At 33.7% G+C, this 26,972-nt stretch overlaps 2 protein-coding genes across 3 annotated transcripts; one reads left to right on the top strand and one right to left on the bottom strand.

Annotated features, from left to right (window-relative positions):
* Positions 1 to 1,195: 1,195 nt before the first annotated feature.
* LOC118269251 (differentially expressed in FDCP 6) lies at positions 1,196 to 21,818 on the top strand. Its single transcript, XM_035584263.2, has 10 exons — positions 1,196 to 1,598; positions 12,201 to 12,389; positions 15,912 to 16,052; positions 18,989 to 19,228; positions 19,396 to 19,625; positions 19,999 to 20,188; positions 20,292 to 20,428; positions 20,516 to 20,652; positions 20,764 to 20,888; positions 21,287 to 21,818. The coding sequence occupies exons 1-10, from the start codon at positions 1,506 to 1,508 to the stop codon at positions 21,428 to 21,430; spliced, it is 1,626 nt and encodes a 541-aa protein (XP_035440156.1). The 5' UTR covers positions 1,196 to 1,505; the 3' UTR covers positions 21,431 to 21,818.
* LOC118269250 (dynein regulatory complex protein 10) lies at positions 21,543 to 26,427 on the bottom strand. Of its 2 annotated transcripts, none has more exons than XM_035584261.2 (10): positions 26,194 to 26,427; positions 25,441 to 25,685; positions 25,036 to 25,143; positions 24,631 to 24,654; positions 24,400 to 24,562; positions 23,964 to 24,099; positions 23,568 to 23,717; positions 23,125 to 23,254; positions 22,665 to 22,835; positions 21,543 to 22,284 (listed from the first exon to the last, which is right to left on the bottom strand). In XM_035584261.2, the coding sequence occupies exons 1-10, from the start codon at positions 26,318 to 26,320 to the stop codon at positions 22,207 to 22,209; spliced, it is 1,332 nt and encodes a 443-aa protein (XP_035440154.2). In that variant the 5' UTR covers positions 26,321 to 26,427; the 3' UTR covers positions 21,543 to 22,206. The 2 variants fall into 2 exon arrangements, with proteins under 2 accessions (XP_035440154.2, XP_050558081.1); XM_050702124.1 differs by lacking the exon at positions 21,543 to 22,284 and adding an exon at positions 22,316 to 22,513.
* Between the last annotated feature and the right edge of the window lie 545 nt (positions 26,428 to 26,972).

The raw sequence follows: 26,972 nt of genomic DNA, 5'->3' as shown, positions 1-26,972 counted from the left end.
ATTAAACGTAAAGCAAATTCGTACGAAGGCCTCGGACTCTAAACCTCTTTATTAAAAACTTTTTATTATTTAACTGACATAAAATTCAATCTGGTTGATTTCGACGACAAAATATTTCGTAGCCATTAAATGTATAGAAGAAAATAATAAAAAAAAAACACAAATGGCATTTCAAAATTTTTTGGTACATTTTGACCAGGTCCTTTATTTTTGTACATTAAAAAAGAGGTTTTATTGACCTAGCTGATTATTATTAAACAATAAAAATAATATTATTTTAATAAACATTAGTATTTTATTATCTTGTTTTAAACAATAAACAACCAAAATAATATTAATCTTTCTGTTATTGTATTTAATGAAATCCTGGCTGAGTTAGATAAAAAAAATATAATGGGAACGTTCCCCAATGACAGCGATGCGGACGAGTACTTCGACGCCTAACCACACCTAACCACGCCTATTGCCTTTATTTTAGTTTTAAGTTAGTTTTTATTCCTTATTTTTTTGGTATTTTTAAGTTGTAAATAATGTGTTAGTTTAGATTAATAATTGTTATGAATTAATTAAAAAAATATAATTATAGTAAATTAAAAAGAATAAAACACAAATGGCTTTTCAAAATTTTTTGACACAATAAGACCAGTTTTTTGTTACTTACCACGTAAAAAGGTTCTATTTTATGGTAAATGATTTGGATCGACCTTGGAATTTACCTAAATAATATCTTGTTTTACAAATCTAAGTATGAAAAGGCCTGTAAAACGTTCAACGTTAAAGGTCTTCGCGTCGGTCGTCGCACTTAATGCGCCCGATTATGGACCCCTATGGAGCTTGATACTCATCGAGCACCCTCCGTAACTGTCCTTGATCAGTTACTAAGTAACCTCTTAATTATTATAGGAATCTCATTATAGTCTCACCTATTTAAAAATGTAAAGATTATTCAACATACAGTACTTACTAAATTAAAATATTGAACCTACATAGTACTATTTCATTTATTTTCAGGATGAGTCTTAGTAGAATCAATCAAACATCGTTTATTGACAAAATATACAATTTACTGTTCGGTATTGATAAATGGTGATGGTGCAGTTATCGTGTTCCGTTCTCCCTCGGCCTCAGTTTCATTGCATTCATCAATGATTACCATACCTACATAATGTACGAAACAAGTAAACTTTGTCAGACGTGCTAGTTCCGTTCCGCGTGAGCCATTTCCTTTGACTTATCGCACTACGTTCGCCCAGTCTGGGTTTTAAGCGGGCCGAGGCAGAACGTGTGTCCTTCCTTTGCTTTTATCGCGCAGTGTAGCAAAAAGTATTCATTCTTAATATTTCGCGCGCTTTGCTTCATTTCAAAAATAGAACAGTGTATTTTGTGTTTCAAATCTTTACTTTTCAAATTAGATTTTTATTTAAAGGTAAAAATGTGTTTGTGTTATTAAATTGTTAGTTGTAAACTATTTTGTGGTGATTTTAAAATAATAGTGTTAAAAGAAAATGTCTACATTATTGAAGAACGTGACCAATTGCATCTGGCATGCCTTTGACTCGTTGCAAAGCAAAGACGTTGTTCACAAGTCAAAATTAAAGGTATGTTAATTATTATTTATCTAACATTTTCATTAGTTGTGGGTCCCGACTGATATAGACCAGGATTACTAAAAAGTTTCTAAAAAGAGAAATAAATAAAATAGTTAAATATTTAATTACATTTTAAAGACATTTTATATTGTTTGTAACTACGTATGTTTTTTTTAAAAAAAAGTATTGTAGAATGTTTGTCCTAGGTATACGTAGACATGTTTAATAAGTACTTGTTGGAGTCCTTAACTTTGTGGTGATAGCATTGTTGATCAAAAATGTGTGACGCCTGAACAACTGAAATACAAAATTCGAGTTAAGTCTAGGTTTTACATTTTGTTTTAAGTTTTATTAGGGACCTACGGGATTGTCAGTGTCTAGTACCCATTTCAACATAGGATTTGTAATGATAATATATGTATAAGTAAAATATATTATTATGTTACCAACGAAAAATAAATGTGTTCATTTATTAGAGTCATTACAGGATATTAGATGCTCTGAAAATATAGGAACAAACAAAGTTCATTAAAGCTTTTCCTGGCGTCGTGATTCATTATTTTAACTCTAATTGGATAGATATTATTAGGTATATTGACACGTCACACATTCCGTCAAGAGTAGCGTAACGTAATGTAGTATTCCCATGGAATTATTGAACTATTGTAATATTGAGCCGTTATGCATTATGATTGAATATAGTTAATACACGCGTTTTGTTATCCTAATTGAACCCGCGGCACAATGTGCAGCAGGCTGACATCTAAATAATGTTGAACAGATTTTATAAACAATAAAAATAACGATAAACCTTAAAGTTCAATAGCTAAATCATAAAAGAATTAAACATTAAATGCTGTAGGCAGAAGTGCTAAATTAAGCTTCCGAAAATACACACCTTCGTTTTAGAGTTTATCACCTTCATACAGACAGAAGCGAAGAGGGACTTTTTTCATAATATGTATTTATCTAAAGATCCTATCGCCATAAATTTTATTATTTGTAATTGATTTTACTATACCTAATTAATTATATCTACATATTATAGGTACCAACAACTACTATAAACTGCCTAGACAATTTTTACCCAAATTCGTAGTTATTGAATTTCAACATTAATCTAAGACCATTTGACAACTGAAGGTTATTTATTATACTTTTATCTGGATAACTATAAGTAATAATATTTGTTTATGATAGATAAACTCTATGATGTAGTTTATCTTTGAACATTGTATTGTAATGTTGATAAGAATTTTAAATACATATTGATTGACATGTGAACAACACAGCTTGACTAAACCTAATTCATTGATCTCACGAAGCGAGGCACAGTAGTAATAAATGGTTATTTGCTGGTGAGAAATTCCACAATTACAAAACATTTCATTCCATATTCGCTGTTGACACAGAAAATAGCTCTTCGAAGCGTCATAAACATAATATTGTTTCCCTCAATGACCGTACTAGGATGGTAATATAAAGTAAATAAAGTTTATTTGCATTTTTATTGCAAAGAGTGACTATCTAGCGATAACTAACTCGTATTGTAAGTGCCTGTGTGACCTGGTCAAGGGTAGGCAGGCACCCCGTCGTCATCATAAATATAAAGCGAAGGTCTGGTCTTCAAAGTCAAAGCGTTTATTTCAATTAGACCATTTACAGAGCTTTTGAATAGCCGAGAATGAATCTGTCACTTGTATAAAGATAGTATGTTAAAGAAGGATAAGAACGAGCAGGCAGCAGTTGAAACGTAAGGTAGGTCACCTAAGAACAGTTTTTATAGTTTTATAAACGTAATTTTCATATTTTTTTAGATATTAAACAAACTCAGGTGTAGACCTACAATATATAAATAGTGTACATTTAAAACTCGTAGGTATGCAAATGTTGTGCATCTCGTTAGGCACTTAAAAATAGCACCATTTTTTTATTATATGTCACGTTCTTACGTAAAGGTTCGCCATCTCTAGAATATAATATCAACCTATATCCGACTCTGCTAAGTTCGATCCGACGTTTAAACCCTAGATCAATGCAATACTAAATCCAACAAGATGACGACATTGCTGCCAATCTCCAGGAAGTTTGTCCAAGCTCTTTAGCATAATTGCTGCATAACAACGATCGGTAACTACTCATAGTCAATAAGCCATTGACTTTTTACAACCTACTTTTCGCCTACTTAGTTTGTAATTCACTTCGTAGACGACAAAAACAAGAAATGAATACAAATTAGGCAAGACTATGAATCATTTCCTTTTAAGATACTGAATTATTATCTAAGTTTGAGACAGTAACTAATTTATATTATGAAATGTAAGCCAAATATTGCTACATAATCCAAAACATGATATTGATTTTGACTTGTAGGTAGGTATTGTAGCTAAGTTATAATTTGAAACTATCTTAATAAGGTACTGACCTGCGCCTACACGCTTTGGTATTTGTTCATATCGTGTTACAGCAACTTTTGTTTTGATAAAAATTAGAGCAATGTCCATAACACAATAATACAGACAGAGCACTTTCAGACAGAGCTCCATAAACTTAGGTAAATTTTTAAATTTACCTTAATCATAAAATAACTTTTTGCTTATATCCGTAATGTTACCGAAAATTGCAAAACTCCAAGTCGGGAATAAGTACTTTGATCTTAATTTTAAATAATTTCTGAATTCCGTAAGAAATAAAAATATTTAACGGAGATAACTTGTTGAAGTTGTTGATAATGATTGTAATTAAAGTAATTTAACGGCAATTACAAGTTTTGTATGGACTTCGACATGGCATGTGCCGTGACAAGATTAAGTAGGTATGCGATATATTTTAACTGAAGGCTACTTAAGTGCATAGGTGTTGAGATAATGATCAAGTTTTAATAAGTGGTGAATTATTTTCGATTATTCTGCAATGTTGGTAAGTTCAGATTTCTTTACATTGAAATTTATTTATTTTCCACAATTAACTATATATATATTTTTTAATTCTGTCTTACCTTTACTGAACTACCAGTAGGTTATACCTATGCCGTTGGCATTTTCTACCTGTCTGACCCTTGGGTGGTGCAGAGAAAATAACCAGCGGAAAATCATAATGTTTTTGATTAAGTTTACGTATATTTCTTGAAAAGTAGGGCGATTTGGACACGCGCCTCGCTTACTGCGAATTATTTGTCTCATGAGAATAGACAAATGGAGCAATGCCTACCACCTACATAATATATTACACATAGCAAGTTATCCGTGTAAGGAAAAATGACAAAGAGGTGATTCAAAAGGTCAATAGCATGAAAGCGAATCATAACTCTTCTATACAAGGTACTTCCAGTTGAAACAAACTACACGACACTACACAAAGATTCCCGGGAATAAAATGCTTTTCAGAACTGAACAGAGGCAACGTTACCTTCCTTATTCCAACACGACGACGTTGTCCAGAGTATCTTTAGTACGAGTAAACCAAACTCATACTAAGGGTACAGACATCATTTCTAGCCGATCAAATATAGAAACGTTTTTTGTGAATAGGTATCTAATCCACCAACCTTAAATAGGTACTGTACCACAGAAATTTTATTCAATGTACTCTACCTTTAGATGATCTCATGAAATAAAATTGCAAAGTCTCCATCACAACAGAGTGTTGCAACACAACTATCGCAAGTCGCACATTTGCGTTCACGCTTCGTTAAAGGTAAGGACGACATTCCCCTTCGGCAGTGACAAGACAATTTCACTAACAGGGCTGTCGAATTGAAATGAAATACTCTGAACGATCAATTTATTTGGAGGACAAAGTGAATTGCTTTCTTGTCGCCTGAACTTATTTTTATTAGGTGACATTTAGACCTACTTTAGGATCAGTGTAAAAGTTCAGTATGTTCTTAAATATAAAGTTTGATAATTGTATTATTGAAATGCTACTTTTGAGCAGGTTCTAAGTTTAAGCGTGGGTTTAAGTTTTAGTTCTTAATTACTTCATTGAAATATTAATTCCATATTATGCAGCTTTAATAAGTCATAACTTATTTAATAATTACAACTGCACTTACGAAGGTATTATAGCGTTTAATTTCAATGCATTTAATTAAAAAAAGCTACTTTAAAGTATTTTAATTCCAATATTAAATGAAAGTTATATCTACGAATGTTAATGGTAGCAATTATATCGATTATAAAAAGTATCGAGATCAAGTTATAGGTAACCGTAATCGAATGCAATCGAGAATTTAATTATGAATTAAAAGTTAAGTTAAAAGTATGTGTAATTATGAGGTAACAACCCTGACATAACTCCTGAAAATGTCAACCGTACACGCCCACTTTCATGCGAAAAATGACATTTAAAAATCCCTTACGTGTATAATTATAGATTGGTATTTACAAGAGTGTTATAAAACATTATAATGCCACTTGTGGGTCTAGCGGTAATGTATTATGTCGAAAAGATTCAATTCATATTGGGTTATTTCAAAAGATCAAGAGACAAGCTGGTTTTATGTCGTCCATCTCTGTAGTTTATTAACCCAATAACTTAAAGCGTAACTGAAAGAAGACTTTCATAAAAATAAGTATTTAGGAAAAGTCTAGGGCACGTCATCATTGCCAAATTTCCGTCAGACAGCATAATATGAGCTGAACATAGTTCATTATCTATCTCTGACTTTATTTAATATCCACAAGTAGGAATGTCTTCCAATATGAATAATACTATTTGCATAGTAATTTCTGCAATAACTATTTATAAAAGTATGTCACAGTAGTTACTTTACTTGTAGCGGCGATAATAGCGGATATGTTGCCGACATTGCATTAAATTAAACAGTTTTCTTTATCTAGTTTAGTCTACCTTGAGTCTTGTAGGCTATAAATCTATGAATTTAAAAAGTCATGATTATAATCAAATTGTAGGTAATGATAATGGTGGCTGCTTACAAGTTATTTAATACGAAACTTTTAACACAGTGCAGTTGCAGGCTTTCGCATATATTTTGAAAAACAGATGTGATCAGAGCGCTATTATACCTAAAGCAAATTAGGCAAATGCCTAGGGCGCCAGTTTATAGCCGGGAGACGCGACACGTGCCCGTAGTGAGTGATTTCCGAGGGCGTTCTCTGGGTTTATTCCGCCTCTGGCTGTGATGATTAACCTGACATGACAAGAATGACATGAAATCCACTATCTTATAATTAATGTACAAATTCATACAATCTATTTAACACATTAACACTGAATAACAACGCTAATAAGAACATACCATAAAATAATTTAAATATATTTTACATGTTATAAAAGTAAAGGTTACATCCGGGTGACCATATTAGACCCTAAAGAGAACAGCTGTCCATATTAGTCAGTGTGACCCTGGCGTGACCCTACACTCCTATGACCAATGGCCACTTGAAAGCGACTGACTGGTGGGTACCTACTGTTTCGGATTATCTACATATATGCACATTTTATTTATAGCTGGATTTGAACACAAAAACTCGATGATTTATAATTTTTTGCAATTGATTCATAATCGTTTGTTAGAAATCCAATTTTAAGGAGACGTTATTCTAAAAAATGTTCTGTTAGCTATAAGGAACTACGATTGAAATAGTCATTCTCATTTCTTTTTTCAAATAATTCTTACTTTTCTGAGATATTCTTTAATAATGATATATCTAAGATGAAATTATGAATGTCCACCAATTCAAATTCAGTTAATAAAATAATACTTATCCCGCGAATTAGTGTTCACAGTTCACAACAATAACTTCCTCAATAAATTATACTTCATACAAGAGCACCATAAATTATTTATTTACAATAATATAGTCCATTACTAATCTGGCTTGAATACATCGTGCACCGTCTAGACTTTATGACACATTAACGCATTTATTGCTTGTTAGACGCTTCACATAACCCACATAATATATTTAAAAAAGACATTCTAATGTCTTTTTGTTACGAGTGCACACTTATTTTATGAGCCATAATTGAATTTATTGACTGCAATAGAGACCGTAAAATGTAATATTTTCCTCACTACCGAACCCGAGATCCCTTGCTTGACAACTCATGAACCACAGTGATCTTTCGACCAACTACTGGTTTTTCGGTGTTTCGAAAACTCTCAGTAGGTAATCAATAGCACGGAGTGTTGATTTATACAATTATTTACCCCCTATTATACATGTACGCCTCTACCTACTATTTCTAAGATCAAGAGGCATGACCTAATTATGTTATTATCTTTTACTTATGTACGGTATTTATAAAGGGTTGCCGTTGCGTCAATTAAATTGTATTAGATTGAATACAAACTACAATAGCACAAGTTCTTAGAGTATTGTGTTCTCCTTATACGGATATCGTCATTCCACTTGCATACGTCTGGAAATAATAAATCGTTTTTGTTATTAAAGTATTTATCCGACATGTGGTTCTGTTATTGTCAATATTATGCTCAATGCAAAACAATTCAGTCTTTATTCCAGTTCAGTTAGTCATATTTAAAATTGGTTGTGATTTGTATCGGTTCAAGTGTTGCTTTCAAGGTTAGGATATCTATCATATTTACATATATAGTACATATATACTTACTGGATTAATATTAGAAACTTTAAAATAGCCAATACACTGATGAATAGAATAAGCCACTTCTCCGTGAATAACTGGTGTCATTTTCATTTTTTTATTAATTTTACGTAAACACAGCTATTAATTTGCTATTAGCAGTTATAGATTTCTACAGTCTAAACGGAATACCTAAGTACTCAATCAAATTATAATAATTCGATCGTAATAGTTGCGCTTAGGAATTAACTTCAAGCCATGGTGTGGGTGTAAGGTCATTCGATTTCCCATAACCATGAGTATTTATGTGTAGTAATAGCTATGATTCATCCGATTGTGAGACGAACCATGATTACACCTACGAGATTTAAGCGTACACGATGCAGTAGACACGAATAATTATATTATCTAGTCAATCAAGTGATTTGGATTGCTACGTGCTACGCACTACGGGCTACGCACTACGTACTACGTGCTACGTATTTAATCGTATCCTAATTTTTTCGATACTTATTTCTTCACCAGAATCCGTGGCCCGATCATAAATTTCGGTATTCATCAGTATTCCTTTAGGATTATTAGAACTTACGCTTAAACAATTTGGAAGTAGCTACCTCCTCGTGTCTAATTTACTGAGTAAAAGTAAAGGTGTTCTATAGTTACAGGTGCGATTATATTCCATTATTGTTAAGTAAAGGAATGTATGAGCAACATGGAGTCTATGAGTCATTTCCACAAATAGAAAAATGAAATATGTTCTTAACAATTTTATACGGAGACAAAAATCAAAGACACAATGCCCATATTTATTATTGAAATGTTGAATTATCCTTCACCGACAAAGTCGATGTGAACAACAAAACATTGCATGAATCACTAAGTTATCGTCGGATATTGAACCCGATCAGGGTTACCATGATTTTACAGAAATGGCAACTAAACGACCTTATTAACCAACTATAAAGTCACCACAAAAATTATTTGTGAGCATATTTTTTCCTGTTTGTAATGCACTTTTCCTTTAGTTGCATTTTTTGCATTGGATAATAACTTCTTCCAAGAAATAGCAACTGATACCTAATGCTATTAACTGCCCAATTTTAAATCAATACAAATCCAAATAATAAATTGTATCGTCTTGTTGTTCTACTCGACAAACTACCGTGATGCTCAAATCAGAGAAAATTAGAGAATTTCTTTCTCTTATCTAAATATAGCATTTAATAGTGACACGTGTAGTGTAACTAATTATAGCATTTAATTGCCTCCTAAACAAAGAAATAACTTCGATAATGACAATGAATAATAGCGAAAACTTGTCTTTACTTAATATAGAGCTCATACGCATTCTCTACTTACTGGTAACCCTATACATGTGGGACAGACACCAAACAGGCATGTACAGTGTGTTTGAGTAATAAGCTTTTAAATAATAACGGATGCCGGCTCGATACGCTGGTTTGTAGCTGAGACAGAGATCTTCATTTACATCCTTTATTTTGTCGGTTTTTGTCCTTATTTGACGTCATCATCTGTTATTCCCAGATAGAGAACACCAGCCGATTAATCATCGTCTACTGCAGAAGCATATTGAACTTTTTTACTTATATTTTCGTAGTGTTCGAGTTTTCTTGTTAATATATTGCCCATTGTTCTATAACAATGGTTTTTCTTTCCGATATTTCTTTTCTTACTGTAAGCTAAAAGATTTTAATCCTCGTTATTGGCAGAAGTGTACTAATACAATGTAACACGCACTTTTTCCAGTTATAAGAGGAGGTCTTTTGTCCTACGTACTTTGATATCAAACCCGAGACCTTCACCTTGGTACTTAATTGGACGGAGTTTGTATTTTATCGTCCTAATGTTGGTACATTGAAAGTAAAAGTGAGTCCCTTAATCACCTAAGAATAGATTCAGAACTACGGTATCAACGAGGCATACAACTTTTTATTTTAACCAGCATTACTCAACACTTCGTCATTCTATTATCTCATGCAATGAATTATGAAATGTTGACTAAATCCCGTCGTCATGTATCATTGTAGAATCACGTTGCTAACTAATTTAAAAAATGTATACCAACAATAAACTATGATGACTATGACACATACTTATGTACCTAGTTATACATGGGCTAGACTGAGACTCACAAGAACACTCGCAAAAAGCGAATGTTACATTGAAAATATGCAAGTAAATATATGCTAGTTTACCTACCTCCTTAAATAATCTAACTTATATAGAGTGTATGTATCGTCGCGGCTTTTATCCCCGAAGGTAGGTAAGTCCCATGTAATAGGGAGTGAGCCTATTGCCATATATTGATCACGATTCCAGACTCCATGCTACAACTGAAAAAAACCCAGTGATTCTTTGCCCGACCCGGGAATCGAACTCGAACAACGAGGCAGTTTAACTAATATGTCTACTTTATTAAGCTTCGTCATCATGTTACTCTTTATATCATGACATGAATAACACGCAAACACTCCTCGCGAGCTTAGCAGACATATCCAGTTACTGAAGTGTCAATCATTCTAATGAGTTTGACAATCGGACAAATGAGGAATCGTCGATACGCCCAAAGTGACATAATACTACATTGTCTTTCTAAATCAATAGTCTAGTTCAAGGCCTCGCATTTTTCCATTGATTGTCCATGTCGAGTCTAGAACCTTCTGTATAGAGAGCAGAATGCAATGTTTCCTTCTTTATTGTTACTTTATGCTATAAACTTATAGGTTTCAAAATGTACACTGGTCAATAATTACTGAATATAGCTTATTAAGAAAATAACAGATGTAGGTATATCCGATAGTCAAACATGTAAAAAGTGTAGTGTGTGTATTATTTTTGTGTTGTGGAAGATTGTACTTCTCCCACCATGTTGTCCCAACAAATCATAATATTGTCGACATTGTTCTGTATAATAAATAACGTCATCAAACCACATAATGTCCTCTTTGTTTTTACCCGACTGCCAAGGAAGGGTTATGTTTTTATAAAACTAATTTGGCTACTATTAAGGCAGCTGATGACCACTCATTAGATAAGTCAACGTAACCCAAAACGAATTGGTTTACGTTGCGTTTCCAATTACTTGATGTGTGTGTGCTCATTAGACAAACTTGGGTGTCATAAAAAATGTGAAGAAGGTTTAGTACCAAGTACTTAGTAATTAGTATTATGAGTAGTATCCATCATTTAGATAGATATAGTGAGCAGGATGTAGGAAATTAATGAGATACGAACATTTAGATACCTACATTTTAGTTAAGATTTACCTCATCCTCCTTGGGAGAAGGTCAGGAAAAAGAACAAAAATAAATATTATTTTACTTTTGCCTTAAAAGGTCAAGTGATTAGGAATACCTAATCACTTGACCTTTTAAGGCAAAAGTGTATTAGACAATAGTCTAATACAAAATTCCAGTTTTTGAACAATCGATGCTATCGAATATTTTACAAGTATGTAGTTTCAAAAACCAATTATGAAGTGAACTTTCTGTACTATGTTTGTATTGATTGATGTTGAAACCCGAAACGTGTCAGTTTGCGTTTGAGTTAGCTGATAGCGAACAGAAACAATGAGTCAGCTTGTAACTTAGCTAGTGGTGATTTCATCTGTTTATACAGTGTTAGTGCTACTCCATACTAACTGTAATATTCTAGTATGTTTGAGTGCAGTAGTTTGTTTAACTTCTGAGGTAGTAAATACACAAAGACGTATGACTAAAGAAAAGCACGTACATAAATGAAAATAATATTTTAAATGCAAAGACTTATGTAAAGGTTAAACTATTGCTTGATAGGATGAAGAAACATCGTAATTAGATTAGTATGTGTGATGTTGCATCGAATGATTCATCTTAAAAGATTGTTGCTAATAAAAACTTCATAGATATAAATTGCAGGTCGAGTTTACGACAAAAATTACAATCATTAACGATATCACTGTTTATATTTTCTTATCTCTAATTATGATAAATCTGTCCAAATACACACATACCTCAAACATATTTATTTTTGTCATTCCAGGTTCTAACCGCAAACATTGGGACCTTACTGGACCTCTATGGTGTAGAAAAAGGGCTGGACCACTTCAAATCATCACAGGAGCTCACCTTCGATGAATTTCGGTACTACTTACAACATGAGGTCTTCAGCTCGCTGCCGAAGTCCGCCACCTTACCAATAGTCAGGGACTATGAGAAAAAGATCAGTGAGGTAGGTTTTACATCTTTTAATTTTACACATAGCGTGTTTTTAGACTTATATAACATTTATCATTCTCTGGTGCTGTTCAAAAAAAGTTAATTCAATTCCTTACTAACCTAATCTTCAAGGAATAAGGAAGAGTAGACGGAGCACACATTCCGTAATAAATATTGACTGTGGGCAGACGTTCCCTTAATACAAATATATTGGATTCGATTACGACGTACTACGAAGTCGGTGGAAAGGAAATAATTAGGTACTTATACATAGACATCTTATATATATTATGTGGATCAGTGTACCAAAATTTACGTAAATAGATATGAAAAAGAACAACAAAAATATTGACATTAAGATAATAAACCAGATTATTTAGACACACCAGATAAGTTATTGTTACGTCAGTATTTTCAAGAATATCAAATCTCTATATTTCACTTTTAAAACGTAATTAAATAAGTTACCTACTGAACCTTATCTATTTAAATTACTTACCTGTAATTAACGATCTCCCTGTGGACCTGATTCTTTTAGTATTCACATTAATCTAGAATGAGGTGACCTTCCTCCGTATACAAAACCTTGACAAGTCGAGGTCAGGTTATACTGGGAATGAGTAGTTCATTCTGCCCTATTGTAGACTTCGGATTGCGTGACCATATCCCCCGGATCAATTAGTGGGATGGACGCCATCAGTACTAAATACTGTCAGTTTAAACCACAAGGCTACTAATTTGACCTTTGTTTTACTTTCGAATTGCCCTCCTTTCTTTAAATCGTAAAATTCACAAAATTTATGATTCCATTATTGAACTGTGATAAGTAAAATAATACCTATGGAGTAATCAAAGGAAAATTAACTTTATTTATTTAACTAATTTAGACGCATACGCTACTTAACACTACGATTGGACGCAGACAACAATACTGGTAGTCAAATAAATTAAGTAGTTAGAAACTTACACGGATCTAGAAATAGCAATTTCTTAGACTTTCTGTTTATCGAACAAAAGTCAACGTCCTCTAACAGACAGATTATGACGAAAAGATAGCAAACAAGGAGTTATGAAGCCACTTACAAAATAATCTATTAGCTAATAACTTGGCTTACAATGTGATATCTCGATACACCAACTATAGATATTGTCCTCAATTTTGTCTCTTTTGTAGTATTCCAAATCGGATTTCCATGTTAATAAGAAACAATAAACAATTGATGGATTGATATGGTAGATTTTCCAGTTATTGTATTTACTATGCTACTACGCTAATGCTATACCCGGCGTAGAGCCCGTTTTTATTCAATACAAAAATAAATAACTAGGTACTTATGTAAGATATTTCCGAAATAATTTCCGACCTATGAAAAGGTGCTGTATTTTAGTCATCATTGAATCAGTTCTGGATCATTAAAACAATTTTAGAGTTCTCCATGATTTGATTACTTAACCTGTTATTTATTTCGATCGTGAAGTGGAAATTGCTAACTATTCTGAATCTTCATTTACTTCAAATTGGTATGATCTCTGTTCTTAAGTCAAAAAGCACAATCTAGAACCGTTTAAGCTAGCTAAGTCCACCCAGTCCACCCACAATGCAATCGTAGGTATACCTCAAGTGTCTGGATTCTTGGAACCGCGTCCACAGTATTGATTTCCACTAAACTCGTCTGGAGCGTGATATACTTTACTATAGTCGTCTGTTTACACAGAAAACACTTGCCCTTCCCAGTCCTCCCTAATGTAATCGCTCCCCTAGGCCGCAAAATTAATAAATCTTCTTAGCTGTGACCAAATATGGGCACATGTAATATGGGCAGATTATACCTACACACATCTTTTTAGAATGGACGTATACTTTTAAAAATCCGTCTGCGGTTTCTAGTGTTTACATCTCGCTTAAAGTAAATAATATTTTTATTTCAACCAAATCACTCATTCTTCAGACAGACTTGCATAAGTACCTATCTATTGCATTAGCAAGTCCTAGTTTATGTGTCTAATATTAATGATTTTAAAGTAGGAAACTTTATAATAACTTTAATAAAAACGACAAAAATCTCCAAAACATATATTGCGAAACGTTATTTAACATTGTCCAGACGGTTTGCTTTAGTATTCAGCCAAGTTTTTTCAGGTCACAAGCCATGGCTCTAACAATACATATTTTTATAGGCATCCTGCCAAACACTGCCATTGTGATAACATAACTTATTGAATCTACTTGGCTCCATGCTCCTTTACACAGCTGTGCAAGTAGGTCGAGACGAGTCAGTGCCTATCAAGTAAGTTTATAATTACATGCAACCTACTGCGTGCTTTATCTGTTTTGAGTATTGTTTAAAAACTATTGTGTTGAGAAATCGGGTGGCATTAATTAGTAACACTACGTATGTAGCCATGTGTTGTCTTAATGTATTTTTGATGACTTAGATAATTTAGAGGCTTTAGACTCCGTAATCCACTTGCATTATGACCTACTCTGCTTGAGTATGCATGTAGATTATGAACAGATATTTATGACTACTACGGAACAGCCAAAACTACTAGGCTATAAGATGACGAAAAGATAAAAAATTCTGGAGGTTTGGACCTCCGAACTGGGGTAATTGCCGCCCTTCCCAATCTTCCCAATCCCCGATCCCCCATTCAAATTCAGAAATTCAAAAGGTCAGCAACGCACTTGTAACGCCTTTGGTGTTTGAGGTGACCAATGTCCATGTGGTCCATCAGGTGATCTGTGTACTCATTCACTGGGTTATACCAAAAACTTTTTATCTCATTGGAAATGGAAAATATCGAAATGATGCTTGACTTAGATCAAGATGATATAAACAAATCCGTTATAAAAATATTAGAAGCGCTTGTTAGTCATAACATTATTACTTGTATTTTATTTCTTCGGAAAATATAGAGAAATAGGTACATATAAACCAATTTCCTTGCTTACTTGCACGTCAATCATGTCATAATTCTTGACTCGACACCGCAACGTGGAGAGGTCACCGCACGTCACTAGCCAGTCACCACAAATCCGTTTTTTATGTCACGGAACAGCACTAGAGGTAAATAAAGTGATTCATATGCAGATTTTATTGAAATAAATCTGTATTACAAAGTTTCTTTAGATAATCCTTTAAACTTTTAATTAAACAAGTATCTATTTTGGCAAAATGACTCATTTTTAAATTAGTAATGTTTGCCAATTCATTTGTCATGAGCACAGGTTAAGTTGGAATAGGTACTTGAGTGAATCTATCTTGGTACAAGGCTGACTGTGGTTTTAGATCCTCGGACCAGCGGATAACGTAACAGGTTACCGGTGCTCCGGTTCAAAGCAGGAGTAGGATCGGGGTGGTTTTTAGTCAGTTAGACGTGTAGTCACACTCAAGGCGAGAGAAGTCATAGGATGATTTACCTCTCTCAAACAATTAATCGTACCAAACAACTAGGACATCTTACTATCGAAATATCCGAGCCCGCCAGAAGACCTGTTTATATTTATTAAATCCGTTCGTAATTTTTTTCCCAGGTATGTTGGCTGATCTGCCGTAAAAGTCTACTGGGTCGGGATAAAAGTGTGTTCAGCGATGACTCCGTGTTCAAACTGTTCAGGATCTTCTGCCTGCTCGGAGATCTGGTGCAAGATGCTGATGACTCCAAGCATTATATGGTGAGTACAGAGTAAAAATACTTAATTACAAATGAGAAGCTAATGGTTTTTATGAAAGAGAATTAAGGGTTAATAAAGGTTTTGCTTTGATTTTTTTCTGTGTTTTCCCTGATGATCTTTCCAATTAAATATTTCACATAAGTCACCCTCAGGTCAGACTGACTGGTAGGTAATGCCTACGACATTGAGTCTACCTAATGTGCAACTATGTGCAAGAAGCTTCAATAAATAAATAAATAAATAACTATGACCCTTAAAGGCTACCGGCATTAGATTAATCCAATAACATAGAGTCGTCGAATGTGACACATCCATCCTTAAAAGTCTCTACGACATGATAATTCTGCATAAACGGTGATTTCCTTAAGATAAAATCAAATCTACGATCAGTAGGAGACGGCAAAGGGTTTATTTTATACCTATGTATGGGCAAATCGAATCTGAAGGTCCTTTTATCATTCACTTTAACCCAGAATACAGCAATAAAATGATCGTAAAAACCTACATCAGCTTTATTTAAAGGTACTTCGAATATTACTGGCGATTATTGGCGCTATAAAAATTTAATAAGTGTAATAAATGATCATTTTATGGCATATAGAAAGGAAAAGTCAAGTAATGCCGTGAGAATGAAGTTAAATGCTGATTTTAAAATAAATATTAATGTTATTCCTACTAGTAATTGTCTCGTTAAGCACTAAACTTTTTAATTTTAAGAATTTAAATATTAATTTCATCCTTGCTCTTAGGATTATTGTTGCATATCTGATTACTACATCATTATCTATTCTATATTTCAAAGACAATGTCCTCTCTCTCAAAGGCGTACAATCTGCCAGAATTTAATTTCACCCATCATTGAGTTCATATGCTGACCACATGTTTGTTATCGTGCGTTATCTTGGATTGGGTCGCTCTTTCATTAAAGAAGCGAGCGAGTTTCTGATTATCGATTTGTCTTCATCTTGCCCTCTCTACTCTCTGAGTTTAGTTTATTACTAACTTGACTTAATAGAAATATGTTTTCAGTAATCATAAAAGTTACTACTGCCATACTCAGACTCATTTAATGGATACTTAACCTCATCTTTATTGTTTTTGGAACTAAAATTGTTTCTAAAGAATAGTTTAAACAATCTTAAAAAGTCTCTGAGTACGGTAGTTCATCTTCTCTTAATCAAGTCTGTATTGCTGTCGTAAAAACAACTTAAATTCAATCGCTGCCGCTTATCGAGTATGACCGCGACCTTATAAGCACTTCTTCCTTCTCGCTGTTCAACAAATAGGTCATTGACACTTTGATTGTGTGTATTTATTAATTACTCTCAAACACGCCATGAGATCACTAAACTTCTAATGTCTGTGTGTAAACAGATTGAGGATTGTCATTATTAGATTGAAATAAAAATGATAAATACGAAGTACATATGTGATCACGATCACGTAGGTACATTTGTTAGACATTAATTTACAAATCAAATTACTTACTGCCATACTAGTTAGTCAACTGAGCATAAGGATTTGCACATTTGCACTATGGAGAATTATTAAGGTTACAGAATAAGATGTTTTCATTTAGATTTATTTCTAAGTTTTAGTCCTATTTAGATGTATTGTATGATTCAAGTAACTTTCACTTGTAGTAAGTTGTAGAGGTTAAATTAGTATTACGAGTAGGTCGCGTCCTACACGCAAAATTATGTAAATATGACAATATCTTGGCAATTAGTAAGCACTTAGACGCTAATTAGCAAACTCAACCTCCTGAAGCAGGCTCACTTTGTGTTGTATCACGAATATTATTTATGATCTCTATAAATGTGGTAATTATGGAGTTGTACAACACTGATCATAGGTATAAGACACAGACCATACTTGCCTAAAATCGTTTCAAAAGTCTATATTGAAAATGTCGAACTCTCTGTGTCCTTAAACAACAATAAAACTGCAGTTCCAAGACAACACATAAGTATGTTAGTTCCACGAGCTAATAATTAAGTCACGCCTTGCTTATCTTTTGATCAGTTATTAAAGCCGACTCACTACGCCTACGTACCTATGCTTGAGTTTTAAAGTTCATGTGAGTTTAATTAGTTCCTACACTGTATTTGTAATGGCCTATTACTCACAAAGTTCTAAGAATTGGTAAAATGAGTAAAAAAAAGTAATTTGACTAGATGCCCAGTAGGTCTGATGCCTAATATAGAGCCGCAGAAGACTTAACGAGGTGTCGGGGCTCCATCTCGAAGCAGGTACAACGGGGTGTTTAGTCAGTAAGGGTCTGAGAATCCCACTCACCTCACCTAGCAGGAGAAGTCATTGTATGACTTTCATCGTTTAAAAAGGCTTTATAAATTACTAAGGTGCTTATTTCGGAATTCTTAACTTACTAAATTAACTAAAATAATTGTTATCTTTCTATAAGTTTATAATAAAGAAAAATCTGACATGAGTCGTGCAGTATGAAAAATAATTTATTTTCGGTATTTTTAAGTCCAGACATGTTTGCGTATAGAATTCAATTTCGCAATAGTTACCTAAGTTATACAACACTTGTCATTTACGTTCGGTTTCATAATATTGTAACTTTCTCTTTTTTTTCAGATAAAACATAAGTATGTTTGTCAAGTGTATTTGTATTTTGTAATCGTCGAACCACACCTTGTTTGGTTAAGTGCAATTTGTAGCTGAAGAATTTTTATTATCTTATTTTACTAATACATAATACAAGTTACTGATAACGTGGATACGTGATTGATTAATAAATAATTGAATTACGTTTAACATCTTATACGGCGATGTCTATTTTGAATACATTTCTTTCTACTTCGCTTTTTAATTTTCGTTCTTTATTCCCGACCTTATTTTTTGTTATTTTCTATTAACAATAGATTTAGGCTCCCTTATTTCATAAACATAAAATTTTCTTCATTCAGGTGGTACTCCAACCATCAGAAGCGGGTATAGTAGCTGAACAGCTAGTACATTGCCTTGGACTCCGATGGGACACAGCTGACTGGGAAGCCCTCGGTTCATCCATAGGACACTTCAAATGGGCAGCTTTCCTCGCCGTGTTGGAAGCTAAATATTGTGGAGACCAACAAGTGCACCCAGAGGCACTAGTCGAAGCCGTGGATGAGATATACGACGTCTTTATTGAAGATATTATAAAGAAGGTAAATATGAATAAACCAACAAAATGTTAGAATTGCGTTCAAAATTGATCCACTATAAATACTCACTCTAATCAACGATCAAATCATTTATTAATTTTATCTTCTAGTGATCTTTCTTCAAGGCCTTTAATTTCCTTTTAGTAATATCTTTTCATTCACCATTCCAGGGTTATCTATTCAAACGCGGTTATCTCCTACCCACAATGCGGGAGTATTGGTGTGTCCTCCAGCCTTGTGCTCTCACTTACTACAAGAGCTCTTCGCAGAAGGAGCAGTGTGGTCGAGTTCCTATCGACGAGTACTGCTCAGTAGAGGCAGCTGCAGGAGAAGGCAAGATACAACGGTTCCAACTCATCACACCTGATAGGACATTTGAATTTGGGACTCAAGATCATAAGTGAGTTGTGCTTTAGTTTCTGCTACCAGATAAATGATTTTTGATCATATGTCTCTGGGAATAGTTCACGTTGCGTCATTTGACAAATGTATGCAATTATGCATCCTTCAATAACATTAGGCGATTTAACTTTGCAACGAAATCGAAATCTAGAAGCAAACTATATTTGGATTAAGATCGATTTTTGACAGGCGATTTTTTTAGTTGTAAGGGATCAAAACCTTAGATCAATCCAAAGATTTTGGAATTTCAACCGAAAGACGATTATGGAGATTTTTTCAGAGTAATCTTCGGTACTAAAAATCCATGTATTGATAGTTGTTAAATTGTAAAAATGTTGACTTACTTAATATTTTTTTTCGTAATACCATAGGAGTCGTCTACAATGGATATCAGCTTTGCGGCAAGCGGCGGCAGTATCAGGTGGAGTAGAAGGCTACCAACGTCGAGCGCGGGCTATAAGACGGGGTGCTGGAGCGAGGAGAGAGCGAGAGGTCAGGGAGACACGGGCTCGGCTGCAGCACGAGGTGAAGGCCAGACTCGCTGCTGAGGCACAGGCACAGGTAGGAAAACATTTCGTGAATTACGTATATTTATTTTTGTACCGATACAAAAGCCTTTGAAAATTCTGAGTAAAAATGTTAATAATGTGCCTTTACACTTCAGGAACTGGTAGAACTAGCACAACAAGACAATAAGAAATTAGAAGAACTGAAAAATGCACAAGTGGAACTTGAAAAGCTTTTACAGGAAGAGACTCAAGCTAAACGAGACGAAGAAATTGTAAGAGCATTACAAGCTAGGTACGTTACGAAATAATCACTAGTTGTAGTAGATGTAGAAACTAAATAGTGGATAGACACTCATAATAAAATTACCTTTACTTTTAGAGTATTAGCAGAAGAATGGGAGAGACGTGAAGAATTGGAAAGACTTCAAGAAGAACAGAACAAAATGCTAGAAGAAGAAAGATTGAAACGACAGCAGTTTGAAAAATTACAAGCTGAGAAAGAAACACAATTTAGAGGTTAGCTATTTTAATTTATTATCCTACAGTATCCACTGACAACAACCATGCAAATTGCTTTAATAAAGAAGTAGAATATCATTAAATTCTTGTTTTGAAATGTTTTTGTAGAAGCAGAAAAGCGTCTAAAGGAGCTCGAAGAAGAGAAACAGCGGCTAGACGCTGAACTGAAAGCAGCTCAAGATAAAATATCTAAGACTGAGTACACGGCACAGGCGTTGCAGGTACAACTGAGAGTAAGTATAACACTTTAATTACCATTGTCGGGCCATTAGGCTACATTTGAATAACATAAGTAACGTAGGATAGATATTTGCAAAGTTCTTCATGAAACAATAGACTATTTAATGTAGAAAGTATTTAATGATTCTGGAACCAAATCTAATACATATAAACATACATTACCTCACGCCTGTCTCCCATAGGGGTAGGTAGAGGCAATGCGCTTTCTTCATCAACAGTATTTTTATGCATGTGCGTGAGTTTATTACAGAAGGGCCAAATTAAAAGTACCCTTAACCAAATCTAATCTTAAAGATAATTAAACTGCTGTTTGATCACGCTAAAAGGAGATCACTCGTTTAGGTTTATCATGTCTACTTATCATAATTAAAATTTAATTCCGTTTCCCCAGGACATCAACCCAGTATTCCGTAACGGAGAGAGAGCCCGCCGTGCATTGTCTTTCGTCCCGACCACGAAGAGTTCTTCCGACACACTCATCGACGTCCGAGCCATACGACATCTCAAGATCCTCGACGATGAGGAGAAATTATGATCTGATTCATAAAGAACATTAAAATTTATTAAATAAATAATGCAGCATTGCCCATGTTATATTCCATCTAGTTTAGCTTTTTAGGGAAACTTTTAATAAAGATTTTGTACACTACGATACGATACGATATTAGATCTGCTAAAGGAGTAGTTAGGAGTAAAGTTTCTTGTATGTGTTATTGTCTTATATATATTTTGAAACTATTCTTGATCAGTCAGAATCATAGTGCTATATAATATTGTTTATTAAAAAAAACGTGAATTATTGTATAGTCGATAAATTACCAAGTCCAGTTTTGTACTTCATTAAAATTTTAATACCCGACGTACCTATTTCTAAATTAAAGCAAGTGCTTTTAGTGAAATAAATAAAATATACTTCTTGCTTACTAAGACTTTTTATTCGCACAAAAGATGAACAATAATAGTTATCGTCACACCTTTTATCCCCGAAGACGTAGGCAGAGGTGCACATCATGCTACTGTACAATGTATACCGACTTTTTCACCAGTAACATACTTGTGTCTCCTCTGGTGTAGCGATCAGCGTTCCTGATAGCTAACCATCAGGTGATCCGTCTGCTCATTTCCTCTTATCCCATAAAATAAAAAGAAAAAAATTACCCATGTAATAATTCCAGACTCCGTGCGACTGAGAAATTTTTCGAAATACCGAAAATCCCAGCAGTACTTTCACAATAATAGTATAACAATTAAATATAAAAAATAAGTAACATAATTTAATTTAAGCAACCATGATTTGTATAAATCTAACCACTATTTCGGTTTTGGTTTTCCCTTGATTAAGTTCGTTGGGACTTGAGCTTCTTGCAACTTCCTTATTATCTTCCTTAGCTGAAAGAAGAAGGAAATCAGGAGTTCAGGACAGGAATTGGAAGGATTGCAGGTAAAGTATCGCTAGGGTGAGGAAAAACCAGTGTCAGTAAGACAGATATAAAGACAAGTTCTAAAATTACATTACAAAATCAAATTGTGAGAGTATTTAGGAAAGGACTAAGGATTAAATAGAAGGAAGTTCCCTTTATTACGCTTTCTTCTTTCCCTTTTTGGCTTTTCCTTTTAGCTGCATAAAATAAGACATTGAAATAGTTATTAATACAAACAACATAATTTTCAAACAATTTGCACCATTATGTATATAGCAAAATACATTTCTTCTACGAATTGACTCCTTAATGCAGAAGAATCTTAAACTACAAGAACTTTAAACGTACCTTCCTCTTCTCTGCTCGGTTGGCGAGTACTTCTCTCCAGGCGTGCTGTATGACCCTCGCGGCGTGGTCTATGAGGAACTTGTTCATCTTCTCCGTCATCTCCTGGTTGTATTCCGCCTCTCTTTCTGCCATCAGCGGGATGTACTCGATGTCTTGTTCCGCCAATTTTTTCTGTTGGTCACAGAATTATGATTTCTACATCCTAATCAATATTAAGAAAGAAATTGTTCTTAATATGAATACAAAAGGGTTTCTATAATTATCTTCATTAATAACTTAATGATATATATTCAATATCAACTGCGCAATTTTAATCTATAAAAATATTTAATTATATTCGTTTTTATTCCATTGTTTCTAAGAATTTTTATTTTAATGAATTAGACTTGTATCAATCACCTGACCAAATTATGAATGGTTTATTATTCACCAAAGGAAAAACCTGTGAGCTCTCTATTACCTCTAATTCCGCACACTTCTCAAGTTCCTCTTCATGTTTCTGCGTGAACTCGTCAAGTTCCACCTGCTTGTCACTCATCTCGAGGTCGTACTTCTGTAGCCAGGATAATAACTGCGTCTCCACTTTGAACCTTTGGAACATCAATAGTTTGATAAAAATAACTTTGGATTATTACTCCTTTATTAAAACGCAATAAAACAAAAAAATATATTACGTATTTCAAATTATGTAATTAATGAATAAACTGCCACATCTACATACATATACTATATTAATTTAAAATCTCAATTTGAAGGTGAGAAAAAAAAAATTAAAAAATTAAATCTCAATTTGAAGGTGAGAAAAAAAAAATTAAAAAATTAAATCTCAATTTGAAGGTAAAATCGTAAACGAAAGTGAAGTTCATTGTGACTATGACTAGTAACTATGTATTAAGTAGGTACCGTCGAGCCCTTTGATTCTTCTCTTCAATAAGATGCGACCTCAACAACTGCTCGTACCCTTCTCGAGTTTCTATCTCTTCTTCCTTTAACATTTCATTTTTAACCGTATGACTTCTAGTAGCTAGCACCATTTGGCGTTCTGAATCCAATCTATGCTTGGATAAATAAGAGTTATTAATGTAATATCAGATCTGCCAACACGTATAAAATAGGTACTTAAAGCTTACTCATAAATCACTCTACCCTTTATATTATCGTAAAAGGAATCGAAAATCTGTGCAATAACTAACTAATACCTATGCAAATAAATAAATGTGTATAAGAGTTGATTGCGTTATGTTTATAGCCCTGGCACATTGTTTATCAAAAGAATATTCATTACAATCTTAATCTTACATTTTCTTTTTAAGCTTAACCGTAGCATCGTGGCTGAGTAGAACCAGTTCATTTTCTAGCTTGGATATCATCTCCTCCTTCAAACTCATTGTTTGTTCAAAACGCTCGCTCTCTTCCTTCAGAGTCTTCGTATATTCTAAAATGAAAAGTACGTAGATCTACAATGACAAAGTCAAGGCAATGGATACAGTTTTCATCAATTATATTATTAGTCCCAAGTAGGTGAATTTCGATATCAAGAAACCTAAAACAAGTTTTCCGATCGAGTGTCAAAAAAATTATCACAATATAATACTTATCAGCTTCTTTTTTAAATCTAATTAAAATATGCTAGTTTATCTGTTAAACACCTACAAAATTTAGGGAAGACTGCTAAAATGCTGATGTACTGCACGGATAAAGAATTTATTATGATGAGGTTTTAGTGTAATTATACCTTTTATATGAGCAATGAGACTTTCATTAGATGCTTCCAGCTTCTTAGTACTGATTTTAGCAGATAGTTCCTCTGCCGCTGTCGTTTCCATCTGCCTTACCATAATATCTCGGAAATGTTCAAGTTCCATCAAAAACTCAAAAGCAGGCGTCAACAGCGTTTTCTAGAATATAACAAACATTTTGTAATAAAATTCTTTTAAATTAAATATTATAATTATGATTAACTTACGTCATTAGCTTGAATTTCTCTTTGCTGAAATGAAGAAAGTAATTAATTAGTTACAAACTAAAACATTATAAAGAGCAAACAGAACTAAAGAACTGAATGAAATTACGTTGGCCGAGTGGTCGCAATTGCGACTGCTGGACAAGGGGTCTCGGGTTCGATTCCCGGGTCGCACAAAGTATTACTGGGCTTTTTTCGGTATTTCGAATATTTCTCGGAATTAGCACGGCGTCTGAAATTATGTCCAGTATATGGCAATAGACTCACCACCCATTACATAGGACTTATAACACAAATGGTGAAAAGTGGATGTACATTGTGTAGCGGCATTACGAGTCATGTACAAAAATAAATAAAGTTAGGTACGAAAGATATAAAGACCCCAATATGGGAATGATATAAATATACCTTGGCGATAATCTCTTCAACTTTAGGCCGGAGATCAGGATAGCTGTTCATGATGTAAAGTAAGTGTCCTAACTCTGGATTCAAACGATTCTTTAGTGATAAATCACCCTGGAAATTAAACGAGAATAAAAATTATGCTCCAAATATTCCAAAGTTTAAGTCTAATATTTTGATACTTATTGAAAATAAGATTTATAGGCAGTGAATACTAATCTGCAGTTCCTACCAGTTATGTAATTAATTGTATTCTATAAGAACCTATTAAGAAGGTCGTTCGCCGAGAATTTCAAAATCAAACATATTTTATTAAACCAAAACTCGAGTGCTTTTGCACACCAATAAACCTAATACAAAATTCAAATAAGGTAGATTCTCGAAACTATGTAAGACCATATAATAACTTACAGCCTTCAAATCTTCCATAACAGCCATATTTAGGAGACTAGCAGAGAACAATGGATTGTCATATTGCTCGAAGATAAAAGTCAGGTCGTCCATATGAGGAGGTGACAACAGACTGTAAAGAGTCCGGTACTCCTGAACCAGCTCTGGTAGGCACAGGCATAACTTGCATTTATAGATGGCATCGTCCAGGATCTTGGTGATACGCTCGCATTGGATGTGGCATTCCAAGTCAATTGGTGATGCAGCTGGAATTTAAATGTTAAAGGTTTTATGAAATCTGTGAACTTTTTTGCGAAATCAGCTCTGTGGAGTCAGTAACGCCTATTGCGTTTTTATAAATACAAATTGCCTACTGGGTCAATTTATTTTAGCTTACTCCAGATAGTCCTATGTAACATAAAAAAATATAGAATTATACCTTTTGTTCTTCGAATCGAAAGGGCTGCACATACAATTCCAATCTTTTTTTTATTTATTAAAGACTAGACTTCGTCTCTCATAGTTAAAATCAGAATACCTTATAAAAAACAAAACTAAATAGCTACTAACGGTATAAGCAATTTTTATAATATTTTTGCCTTATCACAAATTGGGAAAGCAAGAATTCACAATTCCAATAGTGTAGAGTAGATTGTAACAAAACCACTCACTGTAACACTTTCATTCCGGACTCATACCATGAGGACATGAACAACATCATCTATCACGCCACATATATCACAATTTGGTGATGGAACCTCCAATCTTACTCACCGTTATCTTTTGTGAGATCCATTTCTCTTTCTTTCTCAGTACTTTGAGCAGATTTACTACTCGTCTTCGAGCTCTCTGAGTAAGTAGATGTGGACTGCAAGGTCCCCGTCATCGATGGAGGATCCATTTTTATTATTTCTTATAAATTCTTTTACTTACAAAAATGTTTATTTACGTTTATTCCACTCTGTTCCCTGACATGAAATGATAACAACTTTTGTCTGTTCGATGTTTGGTAACCATGGCAACGGTTGCTATAGTTATTCTTCTTTATTTATGGCCTTGTCGGTTTGTTTTTATTGTGTACATACCTGTTGCATAGCTAAATATTTTATTGAGTTAAGTCGTATTACTAATAAAAATAAAGTACCTAATAAAAAATATTCTGCACGCTACTTCGTTCATTATTTCAAAACAAAAAATAAATTTTAGTTAAGAAAAAACCATACCGAGACATTTTTATTTTACTACTGGCTGTAGATGTAATGTAATTCGTCTAAAATCCATAAAAACTTAAATATTTGGCATTTCTGTCTATTTGAATTTAGATTTATTGTAATATTATTAATATTTGATATATGAGTCTGTTGTTTTCTACAAAATTAACGTTAACCATTGTTTCTATATAGGTATCATATTAAGTAACACAACTTAAACTTTATTTCATGTCCTAACTAATTTCATTTTGAGGAATAAGTTAGTCGATAAGAAAGAAAAACATGGAGAACTGTGGGAGCATTGATTGGTGACTCCATAAGTACAGCAAGGTTACGCTTAAC

Source organism: Spodoptera frugiperda, chromosome 2 (genome assembly GCF_023101765.2).
Source record: "Spodoptera frugiperda isolate SF20-4 chromosome 2, AGI-APGP_CSIRO_Sfru_2.0, whole genome shotgun sequence".
In the NCBI taxonomy this organism is placed as follows: Eukaryota; Metazoa; Arthropoda; class Insecta; order Lepidoptera; family Noctuidae; genus Spodoptera; species Spodoptera frugiperda.
The sequence above is the reverse complement of the archived record's forward strand: the minus strand, read 5'-3'. Positions and strand labels throughout refer to the sequence as shown.

Bases quoted from the DNA above. Each gene is read 5' to 3' on its own strand.
- LOC118269250 (XM_035584261.2), bottom strand. From the start codon at position 26,320: ATGGATCCTCCATCGATGACGGGGACCTTGCAGTCCACATCTACTTAC. The intron at 25,144-25,440 runs GTAAGTTATTAT...TTTAATTTCCAG, and splicing joins TTATGGAAGATTTGAAGGCT to GGTGATTTATCACTAAAGAA. The intron at 22,836-23,124 runs GTAATAGAGAGC...TGTGACCAACAG, and splicing joins AGAAGTGTGCGGAATTAGAG to AAAAAATTGGCGGAACAAGA.
- LOC118269251 (XM_035584263.2), top strand. From the start codon at position 1,506: ATGTCTACATTATTGAAGAACGTGACCAATTGCATCTGGCATGCCTTT. The intron at 16,053-18,988 runs GTGAGTACAGAG...TTCTTCATTCAG, and splicing joins ATGACTCCAAGCATTATATG to GTGGTACTCCAACCATCAGA. The intron at 20,889-21,286 runs GTAAGTATAACA...CCGTTTCCCCAG, and splicing joins CGTTGCAGGTACAACTGAGA to GACATCAACCCAGTATTCCG.